Raw genomic sequence first — 22,690 nt, forward strand, 5'->3', positions numbered from 1 at the left:
GAATCGAGAGGGTGATGAGCCGCGCGCTGATGTTCGTGAGATTGGCAACCGGCCATCACTCCGTCCCCCAGGAATGAATGCACATCCCGGAACGGTCCGGATCGTGACAGATTTTTGTCTGTTTTGTTGCTGTTGCTCTTGGCCGCCAACCTAGAGAGAGAGAGAGGAAAGGAACGCCTGGAAGCATCGTCCTCAAGGCGCACGCTCTCCCTCTCTCTGCTTCTGTTCTTCTGGCTGTTCCCGGACCGTTTTGCATAATTCGCGCTGGCGACTGGCGACTGGTGGTTGGCGATTCGCCCCAAAAACAGCTCCACCGCTTGACGGCTGATGATAATGATGGCCCCAAGTGTGCCCGAACCCGGAGCCCGGGGATGAACGGTCTTTAAACGCCTCGCAGCCACAACGAGACGACGGAAAGATCGCGTCAAAGCGAACGTCACCGACAGGGAGACTCCCGCGGGGACCAAACCAGACCAGGAGTGGAGGACACGCACGTATAATCATCATCTTCCCAAAAGGGGACGCAGTGTGGCGATGCGTGTAGCAGCAGTAAGACTGGTAGCCGAGTGTGTTAAGCAGCTCTCAAAAAAAGAAAAAAACAAAACAAAACCAAACCGATCAACCAAGAGCTCAGCCACAGCGGTGGATCCACCGTCAGACTGGATGGGGCAACATATTATATTTGGTTGGGGGCAGTAATCATGGTCCGGGACTCCTCGGACTGCTGCTACTGTGTCTTCGATTGATGATGGTCCACAATCGAAGGCCACACAAGAGAGATCCACGGACGGACAGTTTCTCTGTTTCTGGATTTCCCATTATCTTCTCTCGTCCCGTCCCGTATCTCTCCCGGGTTCTTTAGGAATGTAAATAGCGAATCATCGCCGCGACGATGGGCGAGACGATGTGGTGTCGCGGTGATGTGTTGGTTTCATTCCGAAAGGCAGCTTCTCTGGCGCTCTGGTCGCTTTTCACCGGGCGTGCAAAACGATCACTGTTTAAGCAAAAAAACGATCACGATCACAGGGCTAGTAAAGTGTAGTGCTAGACAGTGTAGGGTGGTGTGGTATGCCAGACGTTGGAGATTAGTTGTGTACAGTACTGGGCGTAGAAAATGCACCAAGCGGTGATGGTGGTGGATTTCATTGGCAAGCGACAAATTGAATATTAATTTTAATGCTACTTCCCTAAATTAAAGAACACTTTTTGAAAGTGACACTAAGAATGTTCAACAAACATTCAGCTCTATAAGAGCAAAGCAAAGGTGTTAACATACAGCTGCTAAAATAAAGTTAGTTATCAAAAGAATAAAGTCAGAACATATGTATTTCGTCAAATGGTTGAGTAGTTTGGCGTCTACTGATGCTGTTGTAGCGAGATTTTGAACTCGAAACAAGGCGAAGAAAATAAATTACGCCAGCAATGCTCTGATAACGAGGGGGATAGCGAAAAATACCCTGAGTTTTATCGTTCGTCGATAATTGTTTGCGAAAAGGTGTTGTAGTGTGATGAAAATATGTTCCCTTATCGTGGATGTACAACAAGACTCTTAAATTGGCGCAAATCCGTCTGCAGTTTAAGGTACACTAAAGGTTAGTTGGCACAATTGGCAGAGGCTACAACAACGGACAAATACATTTGCCAACGAAAGCATTGTACAAACGTGAACTTTTCTGCTGGATTTCGTTCCCAAAAATAGTTCAATGATGATCATTCTCACGCCTTTCAAAGGAGAATGTGTCTGTTAGGGTGTAGCCATCGTAAGCACGAGACTTAAACCAAATCTAGCTTACATGTAAAGGGAAAATCTCGACGAAATCATAGTAGCAATTGCGGTTCAATTCGAAAGATCAATCGACACATCAATTGGCTTCGCTACGAACTGTTAATCCTTCTTGAGCCAATGTACGCTAATCGAAGCATTTTCTGTCCACTACAAAGTATGTACCGGTAATATCCATGCTTGAGGCCGTTTTTTTAGTTCAATACTGTACATGCTTCTCGCACCAATCCTAGCAATTCGCTTCGCTGCCAATTGAACGCCTAGAACAGACGGAGGGCGGTTGACAAGCGAAACGCTGCACGCTTATCGCGTACTAGTTACCGCAGACAGGCCAGCATTACCCGCTAGCCAATCATCCAATTATTTGAGGGATTTACCAGCACTGTTTTGAATAATTTGTGCTACAATGTTCCTTTGCAGCTTGTTGCAGCACATTGTACACTCTCCGGTTCCGACACTGTCGGATTTACTGTCACGGGGACTTACCATCGAAGTCAATGTGCTGGAAGGAAGTAGAAGCTTTTGAAGAAGCGTTCACTCCATCAGCATCACTGGCAGATGCATCTTACCACCGTCGCGGATCAAAACATTTAACTTCGAGTTGAGTGTTGTTTTCGGTCGTTGGTTCCCAAATTTCCCAAAAAGAAATTCATTTAAGCCCGATCATAAATCGAAATCGATTCCAATGAGCGATCGATGAGGGTGTTTTTGGGGGGGAGGAAAAGTGAAGAAGAACTTGGTGCGATATCCCCGGGCACCCCGGTACCGGGAATCCGTGGAAAGGAAAAGAAGGGAAAAAGATCTCCCGAGATGACACACAGCGTCCCTTAGTGGCTTCGGTTTCGGTTCACCATTTTAGAGTCCCATAAAAGTAATCAAAAGCCGCGCTCCAATCGTGTTGGTGCTCATCCGATCGATCCGGGGACCGGCTCCGGTCCAGCGATTGGGAACCGTATGGACCCGTCGATGGCTGTGGCCGCTCGCCACGACACGGAGTACGGACGATGCTGCAGTTTATGGCAGCATTTCTTGGGTTTTTGGCGGATCTTTGGTTTGCATTCCCGTAAAACATTAATATACCTGCTGGGAGCTATTAGACCCTTGCCTTCCCCCTTCTTCACAAGCTTCATCCCTGCTGTATCATGTTCCAGAACAGAGAAAACACTCAATTCCACCCCGGAACGAGTGCTGGTCCGATGCATGAAGCAACAACCTGGTGGTGAATGGATAATAAAAATTAAATTCAAGCTAAAGTCCAGAAGCATCCGCATCAGAGTCCAGCTCCGACCAGCGGCCACGCTGCCACCGATCACGATCACCGCAGAGGAGAGAGAAAGGATATCCAGCGCTTTTGGAAAGCGTTTTTTTTTGTTTGTTGTCATAAAACCGTCGATCGCCAAACCATCGATCCTTCTCCGATCGAGCGCAGATCGAGTTTGTGGCAACACGCTTTAACGATCCTCCTGCCACGCAAAGCACCCAAAGGGGAGGGTTGGAATCGCGCGATCTGGCACGTAAATTACCGGATCATTATTACCGAAAAAGCGGGCCCAGCACGATGACCTTCGACACGCGCCTTTTGCCGTGCCATGATCGATCGCGATCGCGGGATCTCGGTGACCACGAGTTTTGTTATCCCTGTAATCGTTCCACCCTTTCACGGAGGGATCCCTGCTTCTACGCGAGGATCGAGTATCTTTCGTCACCGGAGCTGATGGATCGGATCGAATGTTCCTCGTCCATCTTCGCGTCTCACCGTTGTGGCCGCTGTGTGTGACCCTCGATCTCGATTGACCCATCGCTCAAATTGTGGCCCCTCCTTTTTGGCGAACTCTGATGGTGATCCATTTTCTTCCTGTCCCTTCCACTTCCACTCGGCTGTCTCGAGCGACTCGTTTACCAGCCAACCCGTTCTCCGACGCGATCGCGCGGACGTTGTTGTTTCGAGGTGAAAATTAAAAGGAAACGAAATAAAATTAAACGTTCCTCCGCAATTACCCTCCATGCACCACCCACCGTGCACCCCCCACCCCGAAACCGGGGAGATCAAGAGGCCAGTCAGAATGTGCAGCTTCCTCCTGTCTCTGCCTCCACCCACCACAAAAGAAGCGATTATTTATGGCCTTTCGCTTCGCTCCGAAGCGCAGGATTTGGCGTTGGCGATGGCTTTCCACAAACACATTCGTCTTGATCGCGCATCGACTCGCTTTGACGTTCCCGAAGAAATGTGGAAGAAAACAAAAAGGCAAACGGCACCATACTGGGGACGGGTGGTAATGTTCCGGCAACAGGGCGCAAGAGCGTCCAACAGTTGGGCGCAGATCGCGGATGATTCGCGAGATGATCGCCCCTTGATCCTGTGTCCTGCATCCTGCGCTCGGCCAAATGGTTGGTTGCTATTGGAGCTGCAAATTTGCCACGATCAGCCTCCAACACCCCTACCTTCCTGGAATCTTTATGCCCTTCCTCTTCCTGAAAGTGGATCTCTTGAGACAGTTGGCCAGCGAAAGGCTCAGGCGATGTTGGCGATCCTGTTGGCTCGTTTTGTGGCCGACAGAACTTTCAGTTCCTCTCTGCTTGCTGCTCGCCAAGTCCGTGTTTGTCAGGGTTTGACCGATCGAAAGGAAGAAACTCGAAGAGGAGGGCGATCGAGCGATCGAGCGGCGGTGAAGGAAAAGGATTACGGCGGTACGCAAAAAAAGGGAATACCCGGTAATGATCGACGAGAATCCTGAACCGTATGGTTTGCAGAATGTAATTATTACACCGCAACCACCTCGTCCTCCTCCTTTACTCCTCTTTTCACCTTCAAGCCATCGAATGCCACAGTTCTGCGAGAATCGTGGCCTTCTTTCGAGCCTCGTTTTTTTTTCGGGAGTTTTCCGCTTACTTTCTGCATTATCTCGAGTGCACATGTGCATGTGTGTGCGTGTCGCTGGCAGCAGGGTTGGATGATGCATTGCAAAAATTAAAAATGGCCAACACTCCGCTTGGCACTCCGCTTTCCCCCGGTTCTAGGGAAGCGCGTTTTTGTTTCTTTTGCACCGCTCAAATGCATTCCCATACGGATCCCACATATCGTCGGTCGAATGGTGTTTTATGGTTGTCTGAGACCGGGGTTCAGCAGCAGCACCACCAGCAGCAGCATCAGCAGCATCGGATGATGATGGGTAAAATGGTGAATTATGATTATACGTTAGCCACCCGGTCGACCGACGGGCCTGTCTCTCCCTCTTTCTGTGCACCCCGAGAGCATCGTCCTCGGAGGGAATTTTTGGTTTGACCCTGGTGGACGACCCCGCCCCGATGCACCATCAGCCCGGCATCCCATCACGCGTTCGATTGGTATGTGGAATGTGTCGTTTGTTTCCTTTTAAGAAGGTTTTTGCTGGCAGCTCGGCATTCTAGCGAACCGGTTGGTAACATTACCTCAATTTGAATGTGAGATTTGATAGTTTTGTGATTTTGTAAATCATTTTAGGACGCTTCTGACTGTTTAGAATAGTTCTAAAGATACCAGAATGAGTATTGTGAACTCTTGGACTCCGTTTGAACTGATGATGATGTGATGTCTTGTATTTTAGCCAGAGAAAGAAATATAATACTTTCAATATCATGAATCGTGTCCTTCATTGATTGTTTATTTGTTCATTCAATAGAAATCGCTAAATGAAATAAGGATAGATGCAAAACAGTCGCACTTTTTACATGAAAACATTACAAATTTCTTAAGAAGATTTAAAGTTGTTGAGAGAAGAGATAAGTATATCTAAATTACATTGTACAACAGGTTTACCTAAAAGTAAATGAAGTGAAAAACGCGGAGCCATTCTATTTAACTTGTTTTGGTCTACTAATTATTTACTAGAAATGATATAAAAGTCTATTCCAACCTGTCGTGATTTACTTCAAGCGACCTAATACCATACACCATTTGCTGTTGCACATCGTAATTCTGATAAACGTAAACAGGAATTTCAATCCACGGCTCCAGGGCCCTTAGTGGATAAATAAATTTATGACTCACGTCTATTGGATCCTGCAAACCGATTTCATTCATCCTAAAGAACCATAGAATAGCACAAGCATAAAATCGAGATCGAACACAGCTTAAACGCAGGAGAAGTGACCATTTCCGCTGCGGTCAAGTTGTAACGAGCTGTACACCAAGCTCACTAGCTTCCAGCAACCACGGATTTGAACTACGAGCGAGCACCACCTCTTGACTTCCCTGTTGGATTAAATAAAGATATCAACCCTCACGTTTGCCCAGAACAACAGGAAACCTGAGAGATTCTCTGTGTGTGCTTGTGTTGAGGCTAACAATCCAAATCGAAGCCGAACGTCACGAACCGGAATTCGAGTGAATGCGAATGCCAAGCGACAGCTTCATCCGAGAAGAAATAATTAACCACTAATCTGCCGTTTTCTGCTCTGCTGCATCCCTTTGCCCTGCCCGCCGTCCGATCTTTCGCCTCTGATCTCCGTTTGATCGAATTCCAGCGGATCGCTGAAGCATCACCCAACGTTTCTGCCGCGGCGCACCCAGGAGGAGCCGGGGTAATTGGAAAATTTAATTTAAAACCCAATATCGAGCGGCAACCATCTTCAATTTACTTATCCCTACCCCGGTGTACAACCGGCGAGTAACGAATGAGAACGGACGGCACGGCACGATGGCCGGTCCGGTGATGGTAGCAAGTTTCCTGTCCGTCTGTTCCGTCCGACGGTCCGGCCACCAAGCCGCCAAGAGAAGTCTTCATTTTCCAGCCCAAACACCACCCTCGGAAGGCCGCACTTCCGAAATCGCTCAACGTAGGCAGCAAGGTGGAGGAAACAAACGTGGAACGCAGGGATTTACACACCGACGCACGCGAGCAAACACGCGCGAGCGGAATTGCCAACCTAGTGCTTCGTGTGGCCTTGCTCCCGGGGGGGGGGGGGGGGGGGGATGGAGCACGTGAATAGATCGATGATCTTGTTTGTGGCGGGCGTGATGCTGATGCGGAGTATACATACGCAATTACCGGCTAGCGCCGTCCATATTGGTTACGCGAAAGGCAGCGAAAAGGCCCATCAGCGGCCCTTTCAACGTGGAGCTCGTGCACGATCCGTACTTTTGCAGCGGAACAGAGTTGCCACCGAAGCCAAAGGCTAATTACGCGGTAGCAATTATAAGATTACGATGATACCAACGATGATGATGGTGATGATGATGTTGTTAGTTAAATGTCAAACCGTGAGATGAAAGTAAGAATTCACTAATTATGAACGGTAGTGCCGAACAGTCCCGGGGGCTAATGATCAGTTGCGCGCTGAAAGTAACGCTCACTTTCCCAGTCAATTCCGCCCTTCGTTATCAATGCGCTTTTCATCCCGATTGTATAAAGAAAATGGATTTTTATTAGATCGGTATTGCTTCGAAATTCCCTTGCTTTAATTCCGTCTAGTCTCGAGTTGTAGAAGCGGAGACCTCGCTCCTAGGAATGTCTTCAATGATCTAATGACAGTCGAAAGGATCTGTAAATCAAGTACCACTTGGAATCTGATCACACATAATAGGGCATATTTCAGCAAGGTAATGATGTAAAAATAAATTAATGATGTAATTTTGAAGGTCTTTTATGGCCTTTAAGGAAAACAATGAGGCAAATACTTCGTTTATAAACCTTTACTTCCTTTTAAATCCCTTTCTGCATTCACTCTACCTGGCACAAATGTTTGTAACGTTAGCGAAAACATTTTAATTGTCGCCAAAATTCCAAATAACACGTCAAAACGTACATAAACTAAAACCTTCCTTGCAGCATTCCTTCTATGATTGGCAGAGGCATTTCAAGAATTTTGTGGATTTTCCTCGGGTGAAATCGGATTTTCATAGGGCAATGCAGTGACTAAAAACTAGCGGCCTGCCTTCTAACTAATATAGGCCTTAATCCTTTTTGTGTGTGCTCGTTCTAAGGAACCCCACCAATTAATCTTGCTCTCGTTGTTGTTGTTAGCTAGTTCAGTCGCAACTGGTCGGCATCCGGAGGCAGCTACTATCCAGGGAAGACGCAGGTATCCATTTCACTAAACAACGGCACACTGATGGCACCGACAGTTGCACGGGTTTGTAACAAAACATCACTCCTTGTGCCGGAACGTGCCAGTGGCTGCGTTGACGCGAGAACAGGGATGAGACCCTTCGAATGGCGGCAACGACGCCGACGACGACGATGATGATGATCGACACTGACTGGCTGGCTGGCTGGCTGGCAGCTGGCTGGAATGTAACACCCGCGTACCGGACCACCGGATCATTGGTTCTGATGGTTCCGGGAACGACGGGTGTGCAGTGCTGGCAATATATATAGCATTAACCACCCTTTCCCTGGCTGGGGTGCGCTCATGGCTCGACCGATCAGTCGGCGATCATAAACTCCAATGTGCCGCAGGTCCTTCGAGGAGCGCTCGTTATGGTCCCCCAGCCCTCCCGAATGCATCATTCGCATAAACATTTATGTCGGGGCCGGGAGAAGCGAGAGAGAGAGAGAGAGAGAGAGAGAGAGAGAGAGAGAGAGAGAGAGCGAAACACATTCCGAAACCGCGCCATCGGCCTATGATGGTGCGGTGCGGTGCGATTATGTTATAATTTCACGTAACCACCGCCACGACCGGTCGGTCTCGTGGTCTTCTCCATCTTTTTTCTTCTCGAAAGCATAGTATCGAGGAAGGATTTATGCTTCCAATAGAACCACCTTTGGTCGGTCCGTGGAGAAGGAGAAGGGGGGCGTGATGAAATGTTCTGATCCGATCCACGGACTGGCTGGTTGGCCAGTGTCGGTCTCGGTGTTTCTCTCATCCGGACGAAAATCAATCACGACTTCTTCATCACCCACTTGCACCCTCTTTTCCTCCAGGCAATTCGTGGCGAGAGAGAGAGAGAGAGAGAGAGAGAGAGAGAGAGAGAGAGAGAGAGAGAAGGAGCGTGCGCGCGTGGCAATGCATCCCACTGCAATGGGCCCATCATGCAATGACTGATGTTATGATAGGTCTCAGCCCAAAATCTTTGATGATCAGGAGGAACAAAGAGAGAAAAACAGAGAGAGAGAGAGCTAGAGTTCTCGTTCTACTGCTGCTGCTGCTGCTGCTGATGTATGTAACGAGTCAGGCGACCACAGACGACCAGCCGGTTAGGCGACGGCCACCTCCAACCTGATGATGAAGCGAACCCGGCGAAGGGAATGACGTCAAGACTCATCAACGCAGACCGGTCGCAGGGTCGCTATAGCGATCACGATCACGCAGCGCGGGTCCGTTTTCCGTAAAGTGGCTCTATTTGTTACCTTCCTAACAAACGATCCAAGGGTCCTCGCTACAACTGGCCGATCGGGTGCTGACAGCGAATGAGCCGCTCCCAAACCGCAGTGCTGGTGGCGATGATCGCTTAACGAAGGCGTTCGTCGTCGTAGCTTTAAATTACAGAACCTTCCTAGGCCTCCTAAACCGTTTGGTAACGCTGGGAAGCAACCTCTTTAGCTCTTTCTCCCTATTAGTTATCTCCCTGTGCACCTCACTTTGTTCTCCTCAGCGCAACGCAACGCGATCATTCACTTCAGTAGATCATGTGTGCTGCATTGGTTTGGAGGCAGTTTGAAAAATGTGATCCTTACAATGTAACGTATTGTAGCATATACACCGTGCTATTTGTCTGCTACATACCTCCCGTTGGTGATGATCCGACGCCCTCCACGTTGCTCCGTTGGCGTGCATCCGTTTGTTGCTGCTGGCTGGCTTGATTGACTCCCGTCGACGTTGGGAAGATGGTGTTTTTGCATAACCTGGAAAACATTTTCACACGCCTCCAAACACCGCCACGTTCTCACACACCAAGAGACACACTTGTGGGTACACTTTCGCAAAAATTCTTAAAACAACTTTCTCCTAAACGGCGGCTGCTCCTTGACGCTAATCATACCGCCTGGGAGGGCATCTTGTACCGAACCAAGTCACTCAATTGCACTGGAGAGGCGATTGCGCGTAAGCAGGCGCATCACCATCATCGGCAGCACCAGCAGCAGCAGCATGAGCATCATCAGTATGCTGGCAGCGTTTTGCGCACAAACCGGTCACGCACTCATTTGCAAGCCGGCCGATCGGGCTCTGGTCGTGGCAGCTCCAACAGCGTCACAACTTTCACGAAACGGTAAACAACACAGAGACAGGGAGAGAAAGGGAGAGGGAGAGGCACACACTAATTAATCTAATTTCACTCGCGAACTCCTGCGTAGCAGCAGCTTCTGGCCCCTCAGCTGAGGATCGTTTGTTTGAAGACTGATCGATCGGATTGCAGTGTCCCGGTGACACTTTTAGCCAAACTTTTGATGACTCACTTCACCAGCACCAGCAGGCACTTGCTCCCTCGACGGCTAACTCGACGAGCGACGAGCGACTACGATGTCACCTGAATGGTATTAGATTAGCAAATGATGAGCCAACGCGTTGCGGCACAATGATCGCCACCACCGTACTAGCACGGTATACCAGGAAAGGGGGGCTCGGCGCACTCGGTCGTACTCTCTTCCCCTTCTACTTCTCCTTCTCCTTCCCCTTCTGTGCCGCTACTGCTGCCGCTTCCTCTGGGCGCAGGTGGGCGCAGCTTTGATTTAGCGTAGTACAGTTTTGTTGTTCTTTTTTTTTTGTGTGTACGTGTGTATGTTTTTGTTGCTGTGTCTTCCAGGCGCCACCAGAAGAGAGGGAGAGAATAGCGGCCCCCGGGGGGACCGCAAATTTCCTCCTCCACTGGCACCGGCGGCTGCCGGCTTTTCCCCTCCCTTCATGCCCTTCTTTTTGCGTCACTTTCTCGCACGCAACCAGCGAGGTGAGAGCGTAGAACACACGATCGACGATTGTACCACGATCGCAGTATGAGTGTCTTGGTGTACGTATGTGTGTTTAATTTTTAAAAAAACAATGCGAGTGCAGCAGCAGCACTAGCTAACCGAGCGGTTCCGCTCATAAACCATCGAGCTCAACTCGGCCTCCGGTTTATGCTCGCAGGAAGCATATCGTCTGCTCTCTTCTCCCTTTTTGTGTGCCAGAGAGAGAGAGAGAGAATGCTGGCACCCCCACCAGGCACCAATGGATAGACCAGAGGCGGACGCACACACTAGCTTAGCGCTCAGACCCCAAAACAATAATAATAAGGAGTGGGACCACCAGCCAGAAGGTGCTCTATGGAATACTAAGGAGACCTTCTTCTCCTCCCCCTGGGCGTCATCCTCGGTCCAACGCTCACGAACACTCTGCACCAAGAAAACCGAAGATACGCACCGGTGCACCGGTCGCTAGAAGCTTCCACTTCCGTTCCGTTCCCGGGAGAAGAAGAGAAGGATGATTCCCGGCCTTTCCTTCGATGGCCATCCGTCTCCCCCTTCCTCGCGGTGAGCTATGAGGTCAACCCAAAAGCCCTCCCAAACGATGATGGTCTCGGTGCCAATCGTCACGCTCTCGTCTTTGTCTCGTCTTCATCGCCATCGCGTCGTCTTTGCGTTTTGCGATCATGACATAAGCGCTCACAGGAAGTACACTTCCCCGGTTCCCGGGTCTCAGTACCGGAAGGGTGGGTGGGTGAGCTGACCGGTTAACTTCTTGGCGACTGCTCCAGCGTGCGTGGATCATGGAACGGGCAAATTACAAAGTCCAACGAACTCGCCGGGCGCATATGCTGGTTCCAGAGATATACGCAGACGCAGGTCAGCGAAGTGGAAAGACCTTAGCCCGGCCGGCCTGCCCGTTGTTGTAGGTGCGCTATGCTTGTATGAACACGGCAGCATAAAGCTAATGCTAGGTGCTGTGGATGTGTGTATGTTTTTGGTGAGGGTGTAAAGCACTCGCGACGATGAGGTGTACGCTCGTATGATGTGTTTATTTGTTTCGCGGCCCCCTGAAGTGTGTCCATTGTTAACGACAGGACAGGGGTTCAGCTGTCTCTGTCTCTGTGTGCGAGTTCCTCGAGGCATAAAGAACTGCGACAGCACGAGCAGCAGCAGCCACAACAACCTGTGCGGCTATTGTTCGGTTCGGACAAGCGAGTGAGAAGCAGCGGCAAGTGTTTTATGTTTAATTCATAAACGGATGATCCTCGCTCCCACCTCGTCTCGTTTTCGCCATGAGAGGATGGATGACGAGGCCGATCCGATTGCGCGAAGATGATCGTATTGTGGGCGGATGTTGCATACGCGAGCGATCGCAAGCTACGTAATTCGCAATTGCAGCAACAGCAGCAGCAGCAGCAGCAGCGGCAACTGTTTGCTGATTGGATTCGAGCTGCTAAGCTGCTTGATGATGTATTGTGTCTTTGTCCACTGGGTGGAACACGAACTCCTACCGCCAACACACACTACAAACGATCATCATTTAGTCAACACACCCTCGTGCGGCTATTTGAATATTAAATATTTCGTAAACAACCTTTCCGAGGTTTAGATCGCATTCCCTTGGTTTAATTCAATCGCCACCGGGCCGGATAAGAATTCCAAACCCCCGTGGCCACTCGTCAAAGGGACCGCTTACGACCATCGTTTGATCGGCGATCCTCAGTCGCGGTCCAAAATCATCACCACCGAATCCACATCACGGGCACACGCTGACAGGTCGCTGCTGCTGTCCAATCCGATCGGTGATCGTTGATCGATAAACCGGAGGAAGAAGAAGAAAAAGAAAACGATCGATCGATAAACTTATTAATGGCCGCCCTCATCCCGTGGTCGATGTTCTCTGTTACGAGGATGCAGAAGATGCCGATCGCGGCCCCGCAGTCCACTCAGCATAAGCAACCAAGCAACGGGTCTCGATCAACCCAGGAGGCGACAATTAGCTTACCAACGGGAACAAGGAGACTCCCGGACAGAGCGTTGAAGGCGCGAGACCGATCTCACACCCAGCAAAAGGCGAGCGTGGATTCTTCGAATTCTTCCAATGGCGCACGTGCGTGTCCACGGGTTCCGCCGGGGATCGATATTGGAATGGTCATTTCTATGACCAAAAAAAAAACATGCTCGTAAAAGCGATGTTAGAGCGCGTGGAAAACGGTGTAAGCAGCAGCAGCAGCAGCAGCAGCAGCAACAGTCGTCAGACCACCGCCAGCGTGGCGCCGATTTCGAGTCCCTTATGTTCCGTCGTGGTTTTAGTGGAATAAACTGTTTGTTGGTAGTAAAATCTATGATTTTACTGCCATTCCCTTGGCGTCTTGGGTGATCGAGCACGAACGAGCCAACCTGTTGCTGCCGGTGCCGCTTTCGCTGATGGCCGTAGCTTGTAGATCACATTAACGCATTCAATTCAATTTTATATTTTGATGTTTTTACGGACATTCCTTGGGCTCCACTCCTGTGTGCCTTACCTGTAGCTGGAGTGGAGTGACTTCTGATAAAGTGGTTTCTCAGGGCGATAGCGAGCGGCCACAGAATTTTGCGCTTGACCAACCGAGCGGAACCAAAATGGAAAGGGTGGAGAGCGAGCGAGCGACCGTTGCAACTGCTTAACTGTCGTTAAAGGTATCTACGGGCACCATCTTAATAGAGCCCCCCCCCCCCGGAAGGTTTTCCAGCCAACACAACAGGCGTAACGCAAACCGTAACGACTCCCTGTGCCTTATGGCAGCGGCAGTTCTCACTACAAACACTGGGGACTTCCCTGGGGTGGGACAGACACATATACACTCACGGTAATCGAGCGCCGCGCAGAGCATATAATCAACCTCACGCTCCCGCTCTCTCTCTCTCTCGCTGTCTCGATCTCGTCATGCTTCCGAGAAGATGCGTTTGTGCTAAATCTTCTTTTAATTACAAGACAACTCTCCTGCATCGTACAGTACATTCTGCGTTCTCTCGCTCTTCCTTTGAGGTTTGCGTAGCGATCATTACGATCACTGCCACGCCTTTCACAGGATGGGGTCCTCCATCCTTATCCCCCCCCGCGGGTGCGCCCGGTACCGGTATGGATCAGGGATTCAGGCCCGAAAACCGTAACCGAACCGGAACGGCAGCACCGAACCAAACGAACCCGCCCGGGAGCCAGAAATTGGTCCATCGAGATTATGATTTCTGAATCTGAAAGCCCGTGACGAGTGAAGGGTGGCATCCGGTTGGTACTGTCATTCCCGGGCACCGCAAGCGGCATCTCTCTCCGGATGCCCACCGTTGATGATCGCGGATCGAGGATGGCGAAGAGCTACACTAAGGCCGCTGATTAATTTTAATGATACGAAATGCTGCTCACCGTTCTCGAGAGGGTGAAGAGAGGAGGTAGCGACCACCCCATGTGTCGAGGGTGGTAGCTACTTTCTTTGCGCCCCCTCGGTCCCTTTCATTCAATTGGCAGCAGATCGTCGGTGTTCGCGGTTAGTATGTGGTAGCGGGTACCGACCACTCCGTGTGCGGTGCCGTCTTAATGGAAATGATTTTCACTTTTCTGTAGCCCCGAGAGGACCGTGGTTTGTGGTCCGTGATGCCTGCCAGGCGTTGGCTGATATGCGCGGCCGTAGAGCTATTGTTGCTCCAGTTGAGCGCTCAACTGCATTCCAACTGCAGCAGCAGTAGCAAGAGCAATTGCAGATGTTACTTGCCACGCGCATTAATCTCTGTTCCAGAAGAGCAGGAAAACAATAACCATTTCCTCCTCATCATGAGCAACAGCAGCAGAAGCGCTGGAGTTGCTGGAATTTGTTGGAATACTTTAATTCCTTTCTCGCAAGGCGTTATTCCCGCTAGCTCAAACTAGTGCCAACCAGTGCGAAGCGGCAGCACACCGTGGCATCTTTGAATTGACACCCACCAGCTAACGGGAGCCACTCCTATGCCTTCGCAAGACCGGTGCTACGTCTTGGACGGATGCCGATGAGCTGAACATTATTTTGATCTGATGCTTATGTTCCCTGGTGCCCGATCATGGCCGCACAGTTCGGTTGTTCGGCGTAGCACGAAACCGCACAAGCCAGGAAGCGGTGACGGTGTCGTCAACGGTAGCGCACGGGACGTCGGACAGCGATCGAATTTCAAAGTCTCGCGTCCGGAGAAGAAATTAAGCAAAATTCAAATACAAAAAAATCAGCAAGCTCCCGAATCTCTCGGCGATCGATCGGTCCGGAACACGTGCGGTGCGAATGTGCCGCTTCGCCACAAGAAAAGGTGTCCGGTTACCGCACCGGAGCTCCTAACGCGACATCGGCATTGATAGAGGTAGCAGCTGTGACCCTGGACTGCGGTTTCTGGGTCACGGAATCTATCAAATGCTTCGCTCGAGCACGAACTGGTCAGTTTGGCAACGTTTGGTTAGCATATTTTGTGGCCAAACGTTTGTTTCTTCTGCGAAAATGCAGGTTCGTCGCTTGATTCCGGGTAGCCACGCGTTGAAGTCTTTTGTGTTTTCTTCGTGGAATTCATCACACAGTCCGGCGAAGCGTTGCAAGTGATGAAACAGTTTGTTATCGGGTATGTTGAGATAATAAATGGCCATCATAAACACTTGTCAACCGTCTCTCTCTTCCGCTCTCTTCCTCACTCTTCCTCATTCTCTCTTTCTCTCTTGCTATTTGTTGCATTCAACGTCCATTTAGCCATTTGTCTTTCTCCGTGTGTTTTCAAGCAAACAAAGCGATGTCCACGCAACCGGAAGTAAACTCAATATACCTTCACGCACACAGCTGCACGCACAAACACACAAACAGCTAATACACTCGCCCAGTTCGCCGGCCACACTCTTGTCACTGATTTCAGTTCACTTCTTTACGTTTTGCGCTCTCCCAATGGCCGCACGCACGCAACGCAACGTGCTGTGCTGTGCTTGGCGCAGGGCACTACCGATCTGATTAATATTACCGCACGGAATAGTGATTTCTGCTGCTGCTTCCAGCCAACGACAGCCCCCCCGCGGCCAAAGGCGTCACCATTCGTCATCTTCTCGCATCCATCCCTCGCGCATTCGTTCCGGCTCCGGCCGGATTGTTTCCCATCGCACCCGAAGGCCTAGACCACAGCGAGCGAGCGAGCGATGTGTGCACTAATGTGCGAATGCACGAAACCATCCGAACCATGACTACACCTGCATGCCAGCAGAGCTACGGGAGAACCGTCGCTGTTCCCATCTCATCGCATCAGCGAACGCCCAACGAGGCAGTAGCGCGTTTGCACAAGATGCAAACGAACTTCATTGATAATGGAACGGCGGAGAGTGCGGAGTGAAGTCCTAAAGGGACTGATCACCAACGCCATTGCCAGGCCGCCTCGTGATGATGATGATGATCGTGGGACGTCGATGCCGCTCGTTGCTGAGTAAATAAATGCAAATAAATCATCGCGCGGCTATGATGAGCAGATGCACAACGCCGATCGCAGCAGCAGCCATCGATCCTACGACGACCACGAACCGGAGCTAGCAGGTTTCATTACGAAATCGCGATTGCTCGAGCTAGCGAGCCATTCGATTGGCATGCGTGTAGGTCGTGGTCTGTTCTGGTTCTGGAACACCGGTACAGCTACGCTCTCCCACCCCGAATATGGAGTTGTTCTGGTTCTGGTGCACCAGAACGTTGGCATCTGTCGCAATCCTGTCAACAAACGACGACGGCAGCGAAGACGTTCATTAGCTAAAGGTGTGGTGCAGCAGCAGCATCCAGGAGGAGGAGGAGGAGGAGGAGGACGGAGAAAAACAACTTTGTTTCGTTTCGTTCGAACGCCGATGATGCGTTTAATGGGATTCCGAATTCCTGTTCGCACAAACAGCAAATAGCGCGGAATCATAACTCATGCCAACTTCGATCGCTGAGCGCTCGAGCTAATGTGCCGTCCCGTTTGCAGTTCCCATCGATCGTTTCGTAATAAAGCGATCGAAGGCACGTTGCGACGCGGAACAATCCCACACGCGATCACGATCCGGGGATGGTAGTATCCGGTTTGGTGAAGATGCTGAGCACAAAATATGATATCTTCATCGTTGCCAGCGTCACTCTAGTTTTCTTGAGCTGGAACAGCAACGGCCGTAATCGATTGCGTAGCTTGCATCTGGAGATCTTTTCAAGGAATGAGTGCGCGCGCGCGCGCGCCCGCGTTGTTGTCGACGCCATCGGTACCGACAGCTGCTGCTGCTGCTGCTGGTGCCAACAATGAGCTACAAGCAGGGCATGATTGATATCCCCGGGTTCTTGTGTAATGACGGATTTCATGCCATCTTCCTCCACTATTGTACCATCGAAGACGATCACGACATATGGCTCTCTAGCTCAACGAGATGCTCAAGATGCTAGGGCCTGTTGCTGCTAGAAAGCGATACCAGCGGTAATAAGAAACCTCATCTAGGTCCTTCCCTTGTGCTGCTGGTTCTATAGGGTTCAGAATCGAAATCCTCACCGCACACCTGGTGCCGATTCTAGGCTGTTGCGCTCCGAAAGAGAGAAAGAGAGTGATCGAACATCTCGTGCACCCTTGTGCTATTGTGTTCCATTTCCGTTCACCCTACCATCTGCACCTCCGTTGCCGCGTGTCCTTTTGCAGCACGCTGGGTGATTGTGTGCTTTCGTTTCCTTTTCCCTCTTCCCACGTCTTCGATCATTCGCTCGCTCCCTCACTCGCTCGCTCGTCGCTTGCTCGACCGTTGATGTCCTTCGTTCGGTTTCCGCTTTCTCCGGATCGTTCGTTCTGTTGGCGTTCTTCACGCCGCACCGTTTCATTTCGTGCGTTCGAACGGAATAGACTTGAACAACACCTTGCAGGCGCGACGGAAAACCGCTCGAGTGTAACGCATTCACCCTGCACCCCGAGTCTCTCTCTCGTTCTCTCTCTCTCTGTCTCGCGTGATCGGGAAATAAAACCCGCACCACACATTAACGCTAGAACCGATGGAAACTCGTGGTCTTTTCCGCTCTCTCTCTCTCTATCGCTCCCGCCTTGGCGCAGCCTTGCTGTTGCGTGTTGTTGCCGCTGTTGTTGTTGGTTATGGCGGTTGCCTTGCCAATGACCAAGTCGCGTCGAGCACCACCGAGCGATGCCAGTTGGTGGTATGCGTGCCGTGCACCGTGCCGCATGTCCGTGGAAGTGTCCTTTTCTCTTTCCATTCCCGTGCCACGCACCGGCATCCTGCCGGTGTCCTGGACTTCCGTCAACATCGTAGTCGTCTTCAGTCACGTACCGGTGCTGTGACCGTGAGGATCTTCTACCAAGCCAACGATGCCACTGTATCGGAAACACAAAAGCTCCGGTCGACCGAAGCTCCCCCGGACCAGCTACGAGGTGCTGAACAACAACGTCGACTATGGGACGCGCCAGATCGACCACTATCCACGGCCGTACAGCTGCCAGGTAACACCGTACCGGGAGCTGGACTTTAGTGAACGGACAAAGCGTGCCGCCCAAGCCGTCGTTCCGTTCCTGCTCGGTCCGTGCAAGGCCATCTTCATCGGTGACGTAGCGACCGGGAAGACATCGCTAGTTCACCGGTTCTGTCACGAATCGTTCGAGGGCAACGATTATACCGCGACGATCGGGCTCGACTTTGAGGTCGAACGGTTCCAGGTGCTCAACCAAGCGTACACTCTGCAGATGTAAGTATGCGCCCGCGTGGCCGTGACTGGCCCTTAGTGTGTCCCCTCTGACGTGATCTCCCTGACCTCGTGTTGTGTCTCTTTATCCGATAGCTGGGATACGGCTGGGCATGAGCGGTTCAAGTGTATCGCCCAGTCGTACTACCGCAATGCCAGTGCCATCGTGGTGGTGTTCGATATGACGCGGCCGGACTCACTACTCAACGGGAAACGATGGTTAGATGAGGCACTTCGGCTCAATAGCCGCACCCCGGTACTCAAGTTCCTCGTCGGTACCAAGAAGGATCTTCTGGTAAGCATTAGAGGAAGAAGAATTTGCCTAAAAAACCGCGGCAAACAGTAACTAACACTTTTTCTCCTCGCAGGACGATCAAGCGCTCTGTGATATCGAGCTAGAGGCAATCAAGATGGCGTACGAGATCAATGCCGAGTACTGGCCGGTATCGGCGCGGACTGGCGAGAACGTAACGAAGCTCTTCCGCCGTTTAACCGCGCTCGCCTTCGATTACGGTGTGCAGCGAGCGATGGAGACGAACGAATCGCTACTTCAACCACCGGGCAACAGTTTATTGAGTAAGTAGCGGCACGACCGTGACCAGCAAGTGGCCAGCAAATAACATACGTCTCTGTCCCCTATTTCTCTGCTTACACAGATCTCTACTTCTTGCGGAAGGAGAAGAAGGAGAAGAAGTTTCTCAAATGTTTCAACTGCACAATAAATTAATTTATTTATTTATCCAAAACACCCATCGAAGCACCCATTGCATTCCACTCCGATACACTACAACCATTCTCCTGTTGAGCTGTTAAACCGCGATCACTCCGGCTTCTCAAGGTCACTCCGGTTTGAAATCCGAAATTTTGTGCTCCCAAAACATGTGTGCCATAGCGATCGTTTCTGCGAAGACGGCAGTACACTTCCTCCCTGCCTCACTCCGGACAGCCGGCGTGACCAGCGGGAGTCCGTTTGTGGTGGACATTGTGGAGCGGTTGGAGCAGCGCCATCGGTCGCAGGTAAGCATTCCTGTGGAATCGAATCGAATAGGGGAGTGTGGTGTTCCGTTACCATGGCGTTGCCAGTCGTTGTAACTACGGACCCTCCCTCGGGTGTTTGTTTGTTGCGTTACCATAACCGTCGCGTCACAGATTACCGTCGATGGGGTCGACCGTACACCGAACACACTCGCGCCACCTTTGTACGGTGAGGAGGCCTACGGTTGGTGTCACTTCCGGGAGCAACTGGAGTGTGGACTACTCCCCATCGAAGAAGAAGAGGCTGTAAAGATGGAGGACGGTGGTGCAATACCGGTAATGTGGTGCCCCGGATTACAGCTAACGACACTTCTAATCCTGTTCTCTTCTCCCCCGTTCTGTGTGGCGATCAGAGTGCAACGGACAAGGGGGACGGATTCGATGGGCTGGACCATCAACCGAACTATGAAGGTGTGATCGATCGCCGCAGCCCAACCCTAGGTGCGGACACAAAAACATACCACGTCAAGATCCGGCTCACCGAAACCGATGACATCGTACTGTACGAAAGCCCCAGCCACGTTGTCTCGCAGGATGCCGAAGAAGCGGCCCTCGTCCTGGAGCAGAACCGTGCGTTCGAAACACGGCCCCGGGCACGCCGGACGGCCGATGCCGAAGCGCAAACGCGCGATCTTCCCTGCAAGTCCCGTTCGGTCAACACCGAGTGTATCCAGCGGCAGGATGTGGCCTCGTTCGTGTCCAACTACGACATGTACGACACGTACAACGATCTCGAACGGCACACGAAAGAGATCAATGTGGCCGAATCATCGGCAAAGTTGGAGATCACGACGTACTCGCGCGAAGGAATGGAAGACATCGACGAACGGTTGAACCGCAATCCGAACTTTCATCTTTCCTCCATGATCCTGCAGCGCCTCCTGGCTGGGAATGTGTACCGGGAGCAGCAGATCCGGTTCCGGAACATGTACCCACCGGATCCGTGCCGGGTGGACGTACAGTACCTCTACCGACTGGAGACGCTGTGGCGCTACCGGACAGTCGAAACGCTCGGGAAGGCGGTCGCTTGCGCTTCCTGGTGTCCGGCGAACGGTGACATCGTGGCCATCGCGTACGGTATCTATGGGCACACAGTGAGCGAAGATCGTGGCACCGGATACGTGTACGTGTGGAACATCAAGAATCCCGTCAATCCGGAGCGTCGCTATCGGTTCGATTGCCCTGTGACTTGCGTTGCCTTTTCACGACGCACCCCGCAGCTACTGGCGGTTGGACTGTACGATGGTAAGGTGCAGATCCGTGACATTACCGACGCAACACCGACTCCGTTGGCCGTCTCCGAGCGGGACAAATTTCCGATCTATCAACCCATCTGGGACCTCCGGTGGGTTGAGTTCGATAACGAAGGGAAAGACGAAGTGATTGCGGTGTCGCAGTGCGGATGGATCATGAAGTACACGCTCACGATCGGAGAGTATCTGTTGGCGTACCCGTTGCTCCGGTTGGACCGTGTTGAGGGCAAGATCGAGGGCACCAGTGCTGGGCACGGTTCCGCCAGTGGTGATGGTGATGAGCAACTGGTCGTCGCACCACCTCTTGTGCCCATCCAATCCGATCTTCATCCGCAGGCCCTTTGCATTACGATCCATCCCGTCCACAAGGACAAATATTACGTCGGAACGGATGAAGGAGCGGTCCATTGGTGCAGTATCAACGATCCGTTTCAACATCTGGGCGTTTGGCAGATGCACAACCGGGGCATCTTCTGTATCGAACACTCACCGTGGAGTCCCAAGATTTTCCTCACCTGCAGCGGTGACTGGAGTGTACGGGTTTGGATCGAGGACCTCACGGAACCGGTCGTTACGCTGACGGCAGGATTCGCTCCGATTCAAGCCGCTTACTGGTCGCCCACCAACAGTACGGTCATTGCAAGTGTTACCCGGAACGGGGTGCAACTGTGGGATCTGAAGCGTCGAAGTCCAAAGCCAGCCTCGGAGACGGCGCTCGGTGGTCTGACGACACCGTTGACCGTGATACGGTTCAGTAACTGTGGCCGCACTCTGCTCGTCGGTGATGGGGAAGGTAATGCGCACGTTTGCGCCCTCGAGGACATGCCGTTCCCGCCGCACTTCCAGTACCGTGAGCTACAGGCGGCCATCTATGGGAAGCTCGTGACGAAACCGGACCTCCTGGCGCGTGTACGCCGGATGGGCTATCTGGGCTACTAGGCCCAGGACGTCCTGAGGTGTGCCTGAGTGTGCATGTGTGGTCCGGCGCTGATGACGATCTTTCACATGATCTCCACTTGGCTGTTGGTTTATTTGAGCGCAGCACATCAGCGCGTTGTTAGCGATAAAGCGAAGGAAAAAGCCACTGATAATAGCGTGGCCCGCGGAGCACAAGATTTACATTCCGGCGCGCGCGGTGGCGCATCTTGGCCGCGCCGCACCGCGCTGCGATATTATTACGATCCACGGGATCCCTCAAGCTTGCTTACGAGCTTTAACTTTACGAGCGATTTTAAACGATTTTTAAATTCGGTCATAAAATTATTTTACAACCCTCCTCTCGCTTCCCTGGCGTTTTTTTTTTTTGCGCCTTCTCCTCGCCGGTCTTCGACGGGCCCCCCCGTGGGGGCCCCGGGAACTTGTCGCTTCGCTTTGTGTCACCGAGGAGCGAGTCTCTCCGATCCGAGGAAAATGATCGGATCAAGGAAAAGAAGCCGAAGAGAGAGAAAAAAACAAACAAACCAACGCTCAACGCTCAACGCTTCAGCTCCACGCCGGGGGCCTTGTGATAACGCAAATAGGATGACGGTGCTGCCCCCACTGCGCTGTCCGCATCGAATCCGATTGATAAACGAATAAAACTCCAGACAAGCCGTCCACCGTTCGTCGTTGTGTCGACAAAGCGACGCACGATATGTGACGACCAGCTAGTCGTGGTGGCCACATTGGGCAGGACCTTGGAAGACGTGCCGTGTTGCTCCCAAGATTCGATGAATAAATTAGAGGAAGAGGTCGTTTTGTTTTAGTTCATATTCCGTCCGATGGCCGTGCGAGATCGATCCCGTGATGATGATCACGACGACGACGACGACGATGAACCCATGAAGCGTGTGCTTTTATTGCTCCCGATGACAACAAACGGTGCGGTGCGTCTTGAGGCCAGCGTGCCCAAGGAAGAAGGCCCAGGAATCCTTTATCGCCGCTTGCTCTCTCTCTCTCACACGCTCTCTCTCTCTCGCTCTTCATAATGATCTGGTTTTCGGTGTGCGATCGCTTGGTCTGCTTGGTCTTCAAATTCGGCCAATCGGTTACGGCTTGCGCGAA

General features: G+C 51.6%; 3 protein-coding genes across 3 annotated transcripts in view; 2 read left to right on the forward strand and 1 right to left on the reverse strand.

The window, feature by feature from the left end:
• LOC126575047 (protein bunched, class 2/F/G isoform) overlaps positions 1–15,594 on the reverse strand; it is a 34,082-nt gene extending 18,488 nt beyond the window's left edge. Inside the window, exons 1-2 of the mRNA XM_050235540.1 lie at positions 15,457–15,594; positions 9,488–10,229 (exon numbers count right to left, since the gene is read on the reverse strand). Of these exons, the coding sequence (XP_050091497.1) occupies positions 9,488–9,617 (130 nt within the window). The 5' untranslated portion in view covers positions 9,618–10,229; positions 15,457–15,594. The remainder of the gene's footprint in view (positions 1–9,487; positions 10,230–15,456) is intronic.
• A 2,394-nt stretch (positions 15,595–17,988) lies between these two features.
• Positions 17,989–19,086, forward strand: LOC126576306 (ras-related protein Rab-34). The gene is made up of 4 exons (XM_050237524.1): positions 17,989–18,362; positions 18,456–18,654; positions 18,728–18,935; positions 19,016–19,086. Exons 1-4 carry the CDS (start codon positions 17,989–17,991, stop codon positions 19,084–19,086), a joined length of 852 nt encoding a protein of 283 aa, XP_050093481.1.
• A 152-nt stretch (positions 19,087–19,238) lies between these two features.
• On the forward strand, positions 19,239–21,586 carry LOC126576707 (dynein axonemal intermediate chain 4). Its single transcript, XM_050238013.1, has 3 exons — positions 19,239–19,376; positions 19,509–19,670; positions 19,748–21,586. The coding sequence occupies exons 1-3, from the start codon at positions 19,239–19,241 to the stop codon at positions 21,584–21,586; spliced, it is 2,139 nt and encodes a 712-aa protein (XP_050093970.1).
• Positions 21,587–22,690: the final 1,104 nt, after the last annotated feature.

The sequence above is a fragment of the Anopheles aquasalis genome, chromosome 3, assembly GCF_943734665.1.
Source record: "Anopheles aquasalis chromosome 3, idAnoAquaMG_Q_19, whole genome shotgun sequence".
Taxonomy (NCBI): domain Eukaryota; kingdom Metazoa; phylum Arthropoda; class Insecta; order Diptera; family Culicidae; genus Anopheles; species Anopheles aquasalis.

What these genes read in the sequence shown, in the direction of transcription:
- LOC126576306 (XM_050237524.1), top strand. Translation starts at nt 17,989, where the DNA reads ATGCCACTGTATCGGAAACACAAAAGCTCCGGTCGACCGAAGCTCCCC. An exon ending in GTACCAAGAAGGATCTTCTG is followed by an intron (nt 18,655 to 18,727) that starts GTAAGCATTAGA and finishes TTCTCCTCGCAG; the next exon opens with GACGATCAAGCGCTCTGTGA. An exon ending in ACCGGGCAACAGTTTATTGA is followed by an intron (nt 18,936 to 19,015) that starts GTAAGTAGCGGC and finishes CTGCTTACACAG; the next exon opens with ATCTCTACTTCTTGCGGAAG.
- LOC126576707 (XM_050238013.1), top strand. Translation starts at nt 19,239, where the DNA reads ATGTGTGCCATAGCGATCGTTTCTGCGAAGACGGCAGTACACTTCCTC. An exon ending in AGCAGCGCCATCGGTCGCAG is followed by an intron (nt 19,377 to 19,508) that starts GTAAGCATTCCT and finishes GTCGCGTCACAG; the next exon opens with ATTACCGTCGATGGGGTCGA. An exon ending in AGGACGGTGGTGCAATACCG is followed by an intron (nt 19,671 to 19,747) that starts GTAATGTGGTGC and finishes TGTGGCGATCAG; the next exon opens with AGTGCAACGGACAAGGGGGA.